A 15,414-nucleotide genomic window follows, 5' to 3' on the forward strand; every position below is an offset into this window, starting at 1 on the left:
AAAGTTATTTGATAATTATATATTTTATTGTCTCCATTCATATAGAATTAGTTCGGATAGAGGAGTGTGGGTGGGGTGGGGTGGGGGGGACTACATTTCATTGAGAACAAATAAAAATAATCATTATAGTTAATATTAGTTACGCGCAGATACGTGTACTAGTTATACTATTTTATGTATGACAGGAACATTTTAATTTTTAAGTAATTAACTTTTTTGGTTCTACTTTCTTTTATTTTTACTGATTTAATAAACATGTTAATTTTTTTTAAAAGAAAATCCTATAAAAAGTTTTTTTTTCCCTCAAGAGCAATATCAAACTGGCTCTTAATTAATTTAACAAATTCCAGAATATTTATTTTTACTATAAAATAATTTCTAAATTTATTTTTTAAGACAAGGAAAAATTCGCAGTTGCTATTTTTTGGGTGTGCACTAACAAAACTCTTCTATGCAATAGCTCGCTAACGATATACCCGTTCCTATACAATAGCTCGCAAACCACATAAGATAGGTAACCCGCATTAGGCAAGTCGCGACAAAATCAACAAGCCCCTTGCAACGAGCTCGACCTAGAAGACAAAATTCTTTGCTTTCAAGGGCAAGAAATTTCGAACTTGACACCTCCAACATGAAAATCCCAAGCCAAAACCACTAGCCGCCCGAAGGATCATTTTTAATTTTAAAAAGAACCCTTGTTAATTAAATTCCATAATTCTTATATCACTCTTTATTTTTTTAAAAAAAAGTTAAGAAAGATATTACTTTTTTACTTTTAAAACTTATACTAGTGCTTAGTTAATTACTTATCTTCTCAATTTCAATTTACGTAATACTTTTCATTTTTCAAAAGTCAAATAATTTAAGTTTAACCAGAAATTTGCGCATAAATTCGCAAATATTTTTGAATTGAAATTATTTGCAAAACTGAATAAAAAATATTAGAAGTCACAATATTTGACATTTTAAAATAATAACAAGATATGTCAAAATTCATAATAAAAAAATATTATTTAAATCTCAAAATTCGAAAAATGCTTAACGAAGGGAGCGTATCTTTTTGACTATCCAAATCCGGATATAACTAGGAAACAGAAAAAGCCCTAATATTTATTGACCCGAATCTCGATTGGACTCGAATTAGGTTATTTCTGTGTATACAAATCTTTCTCATCGACTCTTTTGCTTCCTTCAGTTCAGATCAATGAAGAAATTCATGTGTTTTCAACCAAGTTTTTCATTGATGATGATGATGGATTCTTTCTCAGCTGCAATCGAACCTTTTTTTGAAAACCAGTAAGTTTTTTTCTGTTTTAATCTCTGTGTTTTCGAATTTTCGCGATGAATTGCGAGTTACGCAGAGTTGTAGAGAAATCTCCCTGTGGTAGGTTTGTTAGATACAGTGATATGTTGGGTGGAGGGGCTTATAAAGAAGTGTACATAGGGTATGATCGTGTTGAGCAAATTGAAATTGCTTGGAACCAAATTGTAGTAGATGAAGCATTGGAAAACCCTGAGAATTTGTTCGCTGAGGGTATTTTGTTGAAATCGTTGAACCATGAAAGGATTATGAAGTGTTTCTGTTATTGGTTCGATTCCAAGTCCAAAACTCTTAACATGATTACAGAGTTATTCCCTTCGGGTAGCTTGAAAAAGTATCTTGCGAATTCTGATGGTAATGATAATGGTGTTGGTGCTGATTTGGTGAGTATTAAAAACTGGGGCAGGCAGATTCTTGAAGGTTTGAGCTTTCTCCATTGCCAAAACCCTAAGATCATTCATCGAGATATTAAGTGTGACAATGTGTTTGTTGATTGTGGTGGGAAGGAAATTACTCTTGGAGATTTTGGGTTGGCGATTCGTGTTATGGAAGGTAAGTTCGTGAAGGAGAAAGAGACTAAAGGTACCCCGGAATTCATGGCTCCAGAGTGTTACGATGGAGAATACAACGAGTTGGTTGATATATATTCATTCGGGATGTGTCTTCTTGAGATGGTTACTGGTGAATATCCGTATCTGGAATGTAGCAGTGGGATTCAAATATTTAAGAAAGTTTACACTGGTGTAAAGCCTGCGTCTCTCGGAAAGGTGAAGGACTCTAGATTGAAAGATATTATTGAGAAGTGTATGCTTCCCATGTCTGTTAGGCCATCTGCAGAAGAGTTGCTTAAAGATCCATTCTTTTTATGCAACGATGGATCGTCAACATTGGAGGGTTGTGCTCCTGCTGCTGCTAGATTTGTAATTAGTTATCCTTTGAGGGGATTTCATTGTTGTGCTAGGGATATTAGGAATTTATGTTTGGTGTGATGATCGGTATAGGATGAATCTCACGCGTTCTAGTTTTGGATTGATTGATTCTTTCTTAGAATAGTGAGCATTTTTGTTTTTCCAGAATTCTTTGCTAATGTTAGAACAAGCAAATACATCTTCTTGATATAGTCAAATCCTTAATATGTTATGCATCTTCTGAAAACCATGATGTTCTATCTTTAGCTGCCTTTCTATTACGCGGTCAATGTATAAGAGATGAGACCATTACTATGAGTTATGTTAAATTGTTATTGTTTTAACTTTTATCAACAATGGTCTGCTTGATGTTGGTGTTTTTATCAGTTTCTGTTAGCTATTATAAATTCTGTTAGTAAACAGTCTGAAAAATTTGATAGAAGTGCTGGCTAATCCATCCAGAGTCCAGACTATTGACTGCATTTTAGAGCAGATCAAAGGGAAATTCTGTTCAGAAAGTTGAAAGCACATGTAATTATATTCCTAAACGAATAGTTAATCTGGTACAACTTTTCTATCAAAAGTACTTGTAGAGTTGTGCTATTTCACCTCTATAAAAAGCATGGAACCATTCATCAGAGAGAAGCTGGAAGTTTCATACACAGTATGTCCACAGGCAGTCTATGCTCCCACCGATAAATACTACAAAAATGGCCGCCTGTTGCATACCAAGCTGCACAAGTATACAATGGAAATTTCACCTTATTTCCACTGAATTATAAGAATAGATAAGTCAACTCCTGTGAAAGAATGTTCCCTAGTGCTCTTCTGGATTTGCATGTGTAAAGCTTGCAAAATGGAGATCCCTGTCATGAGTAAATGAGTTGATAAGCTGGAATCAACCATGTCTTCCCTTACCCTTACCCTTTCCATTTCCCTTTTTGCCACCTTTGTAAGCCTTTTTCCCCTTCTTGGTCTTCAAATATGATGCTCTTTGGGCCTTCTTCTCTCTTTCCTTTCGAACTTGATCAACATCTTTAATTTCTGATCGCACGTGGGCGTTAGGTACTGACCTATTGTTTCTCCCACCTCTGAAATTTCTCCCACCACCTTGACCTCTAGGACCACCTATTCAAACAGCACAGGGTCACAACCATCAATAATGATTTCATTTCATTGAATGTAAGCAGATACTACGTGTCAAACTACAAGCTTTCATTTGATTGAGACGACATAAGCTCACAGGATATATGAAACAAAATGAATTTGAACTTCCATCACCAAGGAAACAACATGGAGCAGCACAATAGCACATGTTCCCTAGGAGGAATGTAACCATAATATACTCTTGAATGCAGTGAGAGGGCCATCAAATATAACAAGAAATATGTAGAATTCATCACTAAACATAAATAATGTAAAAGTTCTCTTAGCAGACGGGTTCCAAATCATTACCAGCTAAACTAGTTGATTGTGCAGCAGAATTCCCATCATTAGTTCCATTAAGAGATATTCTCTTGTGTGATTGGTCTTTCCACTTCTTGTATATCCCAGTTTTGTTGGTTTTCGCCTTAGAACCACTCTCTGTCTTTATCTGCACACCATTAACAAAAAGATGAAAAAAGCTTTGGAAAGCCGAGACCTGAAGACTTGAAAGCTTTGCGCAGTACAAGTCAAGAAAAACTCAATGCTATAATGCAACAAGGTCAAGTCAAATAAGAGCACATCTATGGGAACCTATAATAGTGTCCAGATACTGCCTCCATGTTGTTTCTATACAATCAAGAAGCATCCTTATCATAGTAAGCAGAATCATAAGCCTTCACAAGGTGTTTGGTTTAAGCCCTTTCTTTTTCATTGTTTAGCACACATAACAGATCAACTTCACAAAAGGTTTAAGGTATATAGGGGTAGTATTTTGGGCAAGCATGATTTCAAATCATCTCCCCACCTTATACAGAAATCATGATGCATCAAATATCATACAGTTCAAAGATGAAATCCTGACTGGAAATAACCAAAACAGTATCAACCTTCCAAGTTATTCTATAGGTTTATGTCCTCTAGTTGATACATAAAAAGATTTTAAAAAAAAACTAATCTTAATCTCCTACATGTCCAAGAGAAAGTGAATACCAAAGAAAATGCATTGAGACCCATCTAACTCCATACTCTGAAGTTCTTAGAGCTACTTAGACTACGATGAAATTTAACGGAATTATTATATTTAAGTTAGATAAAGCGTTCAAAATGATACAGGGGGGGGGGGGGGCATTAAACTTGAAATAACAACTTGCACTTTTTCTGCCTGAGCTCTCCGATCAAACAATCCCTTCAGCATGTGTTAGGTGGGCCTTTTAATTTGCAAATGACAAGTTCCAATATTTTATTTCATTTCCTCAGCATTAGTAGATATTTTCATTATGAGAATATATTTTAACGTATCAAATACAAAATTGTTATGGGAAGGGGGTGACACATCTTTCAGTGCTCACAACATGAAAAGTAGGCTTGTTTGAACTCTCCTGCCACACTTCAAAGAAACTAGATGTTCTATTCATCAAGCTTGCTGGTCCAGACAAAATGACATGCAAGGGCTAAAAAAAAGTACCTTCCCACTAGCTGTAACACGATCTCCATTGTTGAGCTTGATGTATTTCTTGCTCCTCTGTGTTCAGAACATGCAATTAGCTTTCTAGAGAAAACACTACTCATTAAAAGAAAAAGGCAGCGTCATTTTCAATTATAAGTACCTTATCCCAATGATATGAAACCTTTTGTTTCTGCAACCCATTCTTGTCATCAGCTACCAAATCTAGAACAGCAGCATCCAACCTAATTTGTGCAAAATGCCAAAAATAAACAATGTCAATAAATGTTAGTATGGTGGGTGTCTCAAGTCCTGATAAAGGAGAAGTGTTGCATTAGGTTGATTGCAAAACTAGTCAATTTAGGATGAATCTTCAATTCTTCGCAATACTGAATACACATATAGGCAGTTTGAAGCAAACAAACTGCTGTATTAGAAAATTTTCCTTTTCATTCATCGTTACATACAGAAGAATTTATTTCAAGATATTAAACATGAAATTGGAAAATTTTCTGACGTATTATGATAGCTCCATGGACAAAAATGAAGCTTTGGATGCACCAAAAAGGTCATTCACAAGGTCTCAAGCTAAGGAGATACAAGCTAAGGTTGTTGAGATATCATGGGACAACAAGAAGATGCTTTATTGGGGAAGAACCAAAGATCTCAAGACTTGTGGAGAAAATCTGGCCAAGTTCTCCACTTGTTTCATGGTCCAAGTCCAAGATGAAGAAGATTGGATCCCATAAAGTGCCCCAAATTGACTCCTAAGGAGGGCTTTAAGAGGAGCCAAAAGCACGACCAATTGCAAGTTACCAATTTCAAAATAAAAAACACGACCTGCTCACGTCATTGGTGTGTTTCTTGGTCAAAGAGGCATGTGTTTACTTCACTTATTTTAGTTTGTGGGAAGTGTGAAATTAATGCTACATGTTTTCCTAGTCAAAGTTCCCATATTTTTTCCTAGTTCGGTTTTATAACTTTTCCTAAAGGACTTGTTGTTCAAAATAGTATAGGATTTGATCTCTTAGCCTTGTAGGACTTTTCAAGTAAATAAATTATGGAACCCACACCCCTTAAGTTGATTTTGGAAGGTTGAAGAATGAATCCAGGAGTAGCCACTACAAGAGTTCAAAGGAAGTCCTCTCAATTCAATTGATTATACTTTCTGTTGAAAATAACAAAAAGAATACCCCGATATATAGGGCTCAGGGGTGTGAACCTATTCCATTGGCAAACTGTTGTTGCTAGGAATCAATTAAGAATGAGCCTAGGGTTATCTTGAAGTTCAAGATTCATTCTTACGTTTCTTGATCCGTTTCAAATTCTATCTATAAGTTTCTGTTCTTGTTTTTATTTAGCTTCCACACATTCTTACCTTTATTGATTCTATATTGTACTCCTAACGTGATTGCTGGCATATTATGCTGTATTAGCAGTTCTAAGATAAACATTAACTTATGATCTTCAACCATAAACACAGGAGAACGCAGAAGAAACAACTTCAAGACGTGTAACATTAAACCTCTATCTTCCATGCTAATATGTATAATAGGTGAAACAATAGTGAAGCTTACCTTTTTGATTCAAAACCATGGTTTCCCCTCACGGAGAGTCCAGCCTCAAAATGCTGCCAGCAGCGGGATACAAGTTACATTAGTTACTCCACAAGATGCAAATAAAAAAACATGAAAAGTGTAAGACTCCCAAGCAGGAAGTGAAAAATCCACAGAACACTAAGAATCACATGATTACTGACAATCTCCTAGTTTAGGGTTAATTATTTACCTGATTTGTTGGCACCGCACTTATGAAGTACTCTTCGTCTTTAAAAATCTTAGCTTTCCTTTTAGAACCAGAAACTGTCCAAGTACAAAAGAACAAATCAACAGAAGACCAAATTAATATGAATATTATATCTGCAAAAGAAACAAATAAGCAAACTAATACTGTTCTATTTCCTCATCTAGACCTAACAGTCCTTTTTTCTTTTCATTTTCTTTTTGATACCGCAGACATAGGCCCCCTCAAACCAATACCCCTCCTCGAGTATCCAACAATACTTTATTCCAATTGCTCCCTTGGTGACTTGAACCTCGAAACTCATGGATTGAAGTGACGCCCTTCTAATAGATATCCCTCCTCACCTTTAAACCTTACAATCATAATTCAGTGTGTTCTATTATTATTTTTAAATGATAACTGTGAGTACTTATTCTATGTCCCATTAATGGACTGTGAGTATTTTTTTAAATGATAACTGTGAGGTATTTCATCCTCAGTTAACTGTGAGTAGTTTAATTGAATGAAATACTCACAGTTTTACACCCAATGGGCATGTTGGAAAAGTAAGAAATAGGATCATTTTCTCTACTCTAAAAAGACGTTGAAAACCAAACTTGGTTGTTTGGGTTACTGTCGAGATCTTACACAAGAATCCAGAATATGAGAATATAAATAAGGTGATATATTGATTACATAAACAGTTTTATTTTTCTTCATCTAAATGGTGCTCTCTGTCTTTTTAAGTCCACTCCATTTGATGAATGGGGCACAATATGTTCAAAATCAAATTATAACAGGGCTCATAACTACACATCTGCCTATTCAATACATCATGTATCAATATGTTTGAATAGATGATTTAATGAGACAGAACCAAAAAAACGAAGAGCGAACAAGGACACACCTTGTTTGTCCTTCCTTTTTGAAGGAGTGGGATCAAAATCATCTTCCTGCAATAGAATAGAAACAAAATTCAAATGAACACATTTAATCACCATTTGCAAATTATAAGACCAAATCATATGCTGAGAAGGATTCTTATAACATCATATCAATTAGTTAGAAGATAACTCCTCTCCACAAAAAGATAGCTGAAGGCAGAACTTCAAACAACTAAACAGTGCCAGCTGCACCATGACACAATGTCACTTCCCCCAAATATAAGCATGCTTGTTCGGGCAAAGCAAAAAATCACTGTTCTATGGCACTAATCTTCTACTCAGGATACTCTTTTTTTTTGGCACTAAGTTGTATTAGAAAAGCATCATGAAATTTCAGGATACTTTTCAATATATCCACAATTTTGTAGCCTAACAACTCACTCATGTTGACTTTTCAGTGAGCATGTGATTTTCTTTCCCTGACCTTTGGTTTCTGTGTTTGACCCATCTTCACATCCATGCATGCCATATCAGCTGGACCATGACACCATGTCACTTCCTCCAAATACAAGCATGCTTGTTCAGGCCAAGCAAAAAATCACTGTTCTACGGCACTAATCTTCTACTCAGGATACTCTCTCTTTTTTTTGTAGTAAGTTGTATTAGAAAGGCATCAAGAAGATACATGAAATCTCAGGAAACTTTTCAATATATTATCAATTTTGTAGCCTAAGCATCAGTATTATAACTCACTTATTGACTTTTCAGTGAGCATGTGATTTTCCCTGTCTTTTGGTTTCTGTGTTTGATCATTTGCAAATCCATGTCTGCCATATCCACATTCTTATTTGAAAATGAAAAAAAAATCAAGTAAAAGAAAGAAACTACAGTACCCACCAGAATACTTTTATTAGAGTGAAGGATATCTTTGCAAAAACTAAGACAAAGAAAACACAACGACTCCCACACACTCCAGCTCATTTTGAACTTTGTACCAAAGAAAATACCATAAAATGAAGGCATACACCCATCAGGAAAAGAATAAGAGTCTGCAGATATTAAACAACTTTTAATACTAACTATTTGACAAGTAACACCCATGTGTTCTTCACCAGGTTAAGGTTTGTGGTTTAACTGGAAATGAAACAACGCATGTTGCATATATACATGTTCCATTGTGAAAGTTGTGCAGCACCTAAACTTGGTAAACAAAGGGCATCTCATTCCATAATGCAGGAATTTCAAGAGAGTATCTAGGTTCTAAGTCAAAATTTTCAAAAGTTACCAGCATCTAAGAATATCGTGTTACAGACCCATAGAATACCCTGTCCTTTTAGATTTCCTGTCTGTATTATGAAAGCAACTAGAGAGCACACTCAAAGAACATCTAAACAAAAAATCATACACAAAAAGGAGCTTCACCTTTGAAGCGGGAACACTCGCGCGCTGTTGACGAACTTTATTGATGACCTCCTCATGAATAGCTCTTTTCATCTTCATCACATCAACCCATTGATTCTGCACGGGTTATCCAAAATATTAATTAAGAATCACCTCTAAGACATCTTTGGGAATGGGGAAGAACAATATGCAAGTTGACTAAGAATTCCAGCAACATATAAGTTCCGAAGACATGATGGTAAATATACATCTAACTGGAAATCTTGGAATACATTACCTTTGGTACTACATATACTCCAGAATTAAGCTTTTAACTACTTTCGACATAATGCACCTCAATGTAATAAGAACACAAAATATTTCATGTTAAATAAATACAATATAAAATTTCATATGCTTTCACTCTTCAAGTACTCAATGTTCATTACCTTTTTAATTTACCAGCAGTTAAAATTTTACACATTCTTTAACCCTCACACCCTAATATTATTTATTTTTTTAATGACTGTGGTGTCTGGGCCAGCTTTCACGCACCTCAACTAATTTCCAAGGGATACCTGCCACCTACCACGAGCTTTACATACTAGGTAACTTTCCACCAAGGCTAGGACAGATGGGAAGAATCGCCTAGTGTTTTTGTTTCCACCTAAGACCTCATGGTTCTCAACCACTTCATTGACCAGTAGGGTGTCACCCTTGGGTCTCACTCACTCCCTAAATTTATTATGTTTCTATGTTTAAGGCCTTTAGCAGCCAATTCATGCTTTGATTTAACAGTTACTTCCCAACTACACACAGGATAGAGTTTATAATTTATTGAGGTTTATTCCACAATAATGAAGAAGGCATTTTCTAGAGGTAGGTTCCTATATATTGTATTTGTGTACAGTGAGGAAAAGACCATTCTACAAATGGTCAAATTTTGCGCCATAACCATAAGTACGTATAAAATGGAGGCGAGAAAAGGTGTTCGCAGGAGTGCATTATATGTTTTAATGTCAAGATTCAGGGTCTTGAAAAAGAATTACAACGCTGTGAATGTATATGTACCAACTAGTTAAACCTTCTATTTGACTCTCTACTTGAAGGGCTAAGAAACTCCTTTAGCTCAATAATGAAAGTTAGGGTCGATCGGAGGAGGCCTTACCTCTTAGATGACCCAAGCAAGTCATTAAGCTATTGGATGGATCCTCCTAACTCTAGTTACTTAAGGTCGAGTACTAGACGGATGAGGCCCACAGTTCTAATAGGTTTCCACTTGAGCTTTCCGCGGCAAAGCAAGTCTACAAGCCACTGCAGTGAGGTTATAGGTCTGATTTCTTTCTCCTATTGAGATCTTAGAATGCTATACGCAGCCCTTTTTTTACTTGAAGTCTAAACAAGCACCTTGAAAAACTCGTCATTTTTTACTAGAATAATCCTGTCCAATTTTCTTGTAGTTCACATGACTGCTTGTTTAATCTATCTAGCCTCCTATATAATTGTTGTGAACTTGCTTCATTCATGACTTGCAAAAAAAATATTTTATGCATGTCTCAACTGCAGTTTCTATTTTGCTTATTTGTCTATTTCATGGAAGAGGGAAACAAAAATGTAACAGGTGCATGCAGTTTCAATTACTACTATTGTTGAAATTCATACTTGTAAAATACACAGAGAGCATTATATGGAATTGATAGCAAACGAAAAGAAAGAAATGTGGTTATGGAGATAAACATTAGGCATTTGAGGTTGGATAAATTTGACCGAAGGAAGCAAACAAAATTAATTTGCCGTGGATAGTATGCAACTACCTAAACAACATATTTAACATTTTTTTAGAGATAAAGAGTCTTCAGCGGAAGTATGAAGCCGAATTTATGATCTTATTTTATTCTAAATTTTCGCTATCGCACTTTTATAACAATCTAGGAGCTACCCTTCCATACATGTGATATGTAGAGGTGTAAGATTTGTTCTTTGTAGTTTATTTCTTATGTCTAGTTGTATCTCTTCTTGAATACTTTAGTTTGATTTGAAGCCAAACATCTCAAATTAATTTTTAGCCCTTAAATTGTAATTATGTCTTCATCTTTATCACAAAAATTGAGCATTTCTTTGTTCCTTACGATTCTGAATAAGTTGTTTTGAAAATATAAAGTTTGTGATGAATGTTTAAGCAAGGTTATCTGAAACTAAAAGGAACTATCGGGAAAGGAACTGTCTTTAAGACTTAAATATACAATTAGAATCTGAATAAGAGGCTTAAACTATAAGAAGAAACAACTGTTTCCAACTTGTAAAACGTGGTTAGGATAACATGTTACCCGTTGCTCTCAATTATCAAAGTGATCGACTTTCTTAATTGCAAAGTCAAACTTATTTTTCCCATTGAGAAGAGAACTGTATCAGCCTCTGAAGAACTTTGCACTTCACATAACCCCTTTGTGTTCATTTTATCTAATTAATACTTTTTTGCTTCATATATGTAGAGCATCTCTACCTCCCCGAGGTAGTGGTAAGCTCTACGTTCACTCTACCCTCCCCAGACCCCACTTAATGGGACTTCACTGGGTGTGTTGTTTGTTGTTCATATGTAGAGTTTTTTATGTCAAGAATATAGTTTTCTGTGTCTGCAATTTTTTAAGTTTCAATTTTGTCAACATTTCTAGCCACTTCATTAAGAAAAACATTTCTAGCCAAGATGATATACATATCAACAATTAATGATGAACATGTGTCCAATCAATTTTGTTTGCGTTTTCGAGGATTTCTACTGGGTATGGTTTCTTTGTTAACTAATAAGATTAACTTTCATCATTTTCAGTACGAAGAATTATTTCTTTAACTTCCATTTTATAACTCAAAAAGATTCTTTAATAATATTATGTGATTTTAAGAAGTTTATATTCATTGATATGGGGTATGTGTGCACGTGTCCAGATACTAGTCAGAGAACATGATGTGAAAGCACAATAGGATAATAAACAGAAGCTGCATTCAAAAGAGACCATATATTATAAAAGGAATTTGAAGTTCTCCATTTTCTAGTTGACATAACAGCAGCTAACATAAAAGATAAGAAGTTTACTTGTTTTTTTGACTTAGCGGCTTCACCTTCAGCTTCCAGGATTGTCTGCTTAGGTCTATAACAAGATGTAATGTTAAAGAACAGAAATAATATCATTCCTCCATGGACAATCAAAAATATAAAAGGACTTGTAGAATAACCTGAAGGCCTTCAAGCGTTCAGAAAAGGCCATTGCTGATAATTCATTACCACGGAGGTCATTTTTGAACATTGGATGCAACCCTTCGCGGGGGAGGTCTTTTACTCTTTTAATGGACTCTTTAGAAGGCTTTGATTTTGTCTTTGAGTACAACCCAAATGCTTTAGTACATGGCCTTTGCAGAGTTTCTAATTCAGTTGAATGATCAATGATTTCCCGAACTCTATCTGAGAGGAGATCTAGAACAGTTTGTGGAAAACGTCCATAGACAGTTTCTCCATTGGCAACTGCTTGATCTATTTTGGACAGGACTCCATCCACATCTTGTAAAACCTCTTCCTCAGTTGGTGCAGCCCTGATTGGTTTAGATAGAAAGAGATGAAGATCTAACAAATAAGCCATGTCGTCGGATGTGACAAGAGAATATGCAGTGCCAATACGACCAGCCCTTGCAGCTCGCCCAACTCGATGAACAAAAAGTTTAGGTTTGGTAGGAAAATCAAAGTTGATAACATTATCAAGCAGTGGAATATCAATTCCTCTAGCAGCCACATCCGTCACAATGAGCACCATGGTCTTTCTTGCTCTAAATCTAGAAACATGAATTTTGCGAGCATCGTGATCCATATCACCATAACAAACAGAAGCTTCAACGCCCTCTTCTCTTAAAAGAATGTTGAGGAACTCAACATGATACTTGGTGGAAACAAAAACTATAGTCTGCTGATCAGAAGTTATTTGTTCACGAATCAGATACAGAAGTGCAGCATGCTTCTCCTCCTGTCTTACAGTGAAAAATGCAACCTTCAAGTCTGGACTTATCTTTGTATCCAAATCAAGCCTCACAAGCTGAGGGTCTCGAAGCCCAGCCTTGGCAAATTCAGCAAGGGCACTGGGTAAAGTTGCACTAAAAAGCAGAGTCTGGCGACTCTCACCTAGATGGGTGAGAATTCTATGCAATTGCTCAGCAAAACCCATGCTAAACAAACAATCAGCTTCGTCAAAAACAACATACTCCACAGTGCGCAGTGACATATCATCAACCTCAGATAAATGGTGCATGAGCCGACCAGGAGTTGCAATTATAATATCAGGACTTTGTGCCAATTCTTCAAATTGGCTTTCCATACTATCACCACCAACCAACAAACTAACCCTAATATCTGCATCATGGATTAAAAAAAATAAGCTTTTACCATTTGAGGCTACAGGTAATTCGACTAAAACTCATAGCACAAACACAAAAAGAGGTAATTCTAACAATCTTCCCTCCTTTCTTTTGTTACATCACACAAAATGGGTACTTTTAGTCCTTAACCGAAGTATGTATTTAACAATACTATACAATATAATACAATTTAAGTAACAATAAAAACAAGCATTGTATAGGTAATAATTATCCAATCAAGACGAAGACGAGAGGAAAAAGCAAAGCACCTGTGAATCGACCAAGTTCTTTGGTAAACTTAAGAGTTTGAAGCGCCAAATCCCTAGTTGGAGAAAGAATGAGAGCTCTAACACCAGCTTGAGGCACATGCTGCTTCAATTTCTCAAGCATGGGCACAAGGAAAGCCGCCGTTTTACCAGAACCAGTACGGGCCATAGCAACAACATCGAATCCAGAGAGTATAAGTGGCATTGTCTTACGCTGAATAGGCGTAGGAACTCTGTAACCTTTTCGTTTGATTCCTCTGAAGATATTAGAGCTTAAACCTAATGACTCAAATCCTCCTGATTTTGCCTTCTTCTTCTGCTTCTCTCTACGTTTAAGCTCCGCTTTGGAGCTAACCAGAATCGCCATTGGAGAGTTGGAAGCGAAGAAAGCTTTGGTGGCTCACTGGAGAAAAGAATGAACAGAGGGTTTTTGGACCTAATTCCCTGGGTTTTGTAATTTAAGATTTTATCATTCTTTTAAATTTTATATTTTTTTGAGCTTAATCCTAGTTTGCCCTATTAAAGGCAACAATAAAACAAGAGTTAAAATGTAAAAACATGGACTCTTAATTTTACCATCATCGTGTTATCAATCACTATAATCGATTAGTATAACTATTATTCATTGTCATTATCATTATCAGTTATCACCATCAATATGACTAGTGTTTACTATGACACGTTTATCACTACAACTATCATTAACATTACTATAAACCATCACATATTATCAATGTCAATATGTCAATTATTAACATCAATAAACTTCACTTGTTAATATGGCTCCTTCAGTATCACGTCAATCAATACAATAACAACTACATATATCATAAAAGGCATAATACATAAATATGCTCTTTAACTTGGTTTCGAATCACATTTATGCCCTTTAACTTGGGGTGTGCACAAGTAGGCACTTAAACTTGTATGAAGTTGAACAAATAGACACACATGTCATACGTGTCATCCTACATGTCATTTTTTGTCCTACGTCGTGTCTTACGTGTATTGTGTCATGTAGGACTCATGTGTTTATTTATTTAAAAGTTGGAGATCAAAGTTAAAATTTAAAGTCAAGTTCAGGGTCTAATATATATATTATGCCTATCATAAAAGGCTAAAAAATACCCGTGAACTATTGAAAATAGTTCATATATACCCTTAAACTATATTTGGCTCAAAAATATCCTTCCGTTAAAGTTTTGGGTCACATTTACCCTTACTATTAACAAAGATGTGTTGGACACCACATGGAAGCACCAAACAACTCTCACTTCCATATAGACTTAGATATCCTAATTACTAATTTTGCCCTCATTTCTTGGGACATACAATTTGACTCACTCTCATTTCTCTAAAATACATTTTCCCTCTTTCTCTCTAATACGATTCCTCTCTTTCTCTCTAATACAATTTCCCCTTTTCCTCAAAGAGAATATATACCAACAATACCGATAGACACACAAAAACAAGCAGAAGAAAAGAAAAGGTGATAAAAGAAATGATTGATACATCAAATATTGGAAGAAAAAAGCAAAGCATATGATGAACAAAATTTCAGTTAAGAATTTTTAAGCCACCAAAGACTTCGACTGTTTATTAACTCCATTTGATAATGTACGTTATTGTTTCACGGCCATAAGAGCGACCAAATGATAATTTAGAGAAATGGGGGAAATCGTATTAGAGAGAAAGAGGGAAAATGTATTTTACAGGGGTGGACCCAATAAGCTAGACGCGGGTGCTCGAGCACCCATTGATTTCCGAAATTTTTTGTATATATATATAGAAAATATGATACATATGTTATTATAATTTAAATGAGCACCCATAGAACAAAAGCAGAGGCGCGCGAAGCCACTGGCGAGGGTTCGAATCCCGCCAG

General features: G+C 35.5%; 2 protein-coding genes across 2 annotated transcripts; one reads left to right on the top strand and one right to left on the bottom strand.

The window, feature by feature from the left end:
* The first annotated feature begins 1,112 nt into the window (after positions 1 to 1,112).
* LOC107032334 (probable serine/threonine-protein kinase WNK4) lies at positions 1,113 to 2,583 on the top strand. The gene has a single exon (XM_015233926.2). The coding sequence runs from the start codon at positions 1,342 to 1,344 to the stop codon at positions 2,308 to 2,310; it is 969 nt and encodes a 322-aa protein (XP_015089412.1). The 5' UTR covers positions 1,113 to 1,341; the 3' UTR covers positions 2,311 to 2,583.
* Positions 2,584 to 2,734: 151 nt separating this feature from the next.
* LOC107002723 (putative DEAD-box ATP-dependent RNA helicase 29) lies at positions 2,735 to 13,896 on the bottom strand. The gene is made up of 11 exons (XM_015200871.2): positions 13,533 to 13,896; positions 12,097 to 13,258; positions 11,957 to 12,011; positions 8,908 to 9,003; positions 7,509 to 7,554; positions 6,608 to 6,681; positions 6,397 to 6,449; positions 4,983 to 5,064; positions 4,841 to 4,897; positions 3,685 to 3,823; positions 2,735 to 3,357 (listed from the first exon to the last, which is right to left on the bottom strand). The coding sequence occupies exons 1-11, from the start codon at positions 13,894 to 13,896 to the stop codon at positions 3,128 to 3,130; spliced, it is 2,358 nt and encodes a 785-aa protein (XP_015056357.1). The 3' UTR covers positions 2,735 to 3,127.
* Positions 13,897 to 15,414: the final 1,518 nt, after the last annotated feature.

This window comes from Solanum pennellii, chromosome 10 (genome assembly GCF_001406875.1).
Source record: "Solanum pennellii chromosome 10, SPENNV200".
In the NCBI taxonomy this organism is placed as follows: Eukaryota; Viridiplantae; Streptophyta; class Magnoliopsida; order Solanales; family Solanaceae; genus Solanum; species Solanum pennellii.

What these genes read in the sequence shown, in the direction of transcription:
- LOC107032334 (XM_015233926.2), top strand. Translation starts at nt 1,342, where the DNA reads ATGAATTGCGAGTTACGCAGAGTTGTAGAGAAATCTCCCTGTGGTAGG.
- LOC107002723 (XM_015200871.2), bottom strand. Translation starts at nt 13,896, where the DNA reads ATGGCGATTCTGGTTAGCTCCAAAGCGGAGCTTAAACGTAGAGAGAAG. An exon ending in GTGCGGTGCCAACAAATCAG is followed by an intron (nt 6,450 to 6,607) that starts GTAAATAATTAA and finishes CGCTGCTGGCAG; the next exon opens with CATTTTGAGGCTGGACTCTC. An exon ending in TTTCATATCATTGGGATAAG is followed by an intron (nt 4,898 to 4,982) that starts GTACTTATAATT and finishes TTCTGAACACAG; the next exon opens with AGGAGCAAGAAATACATCAA.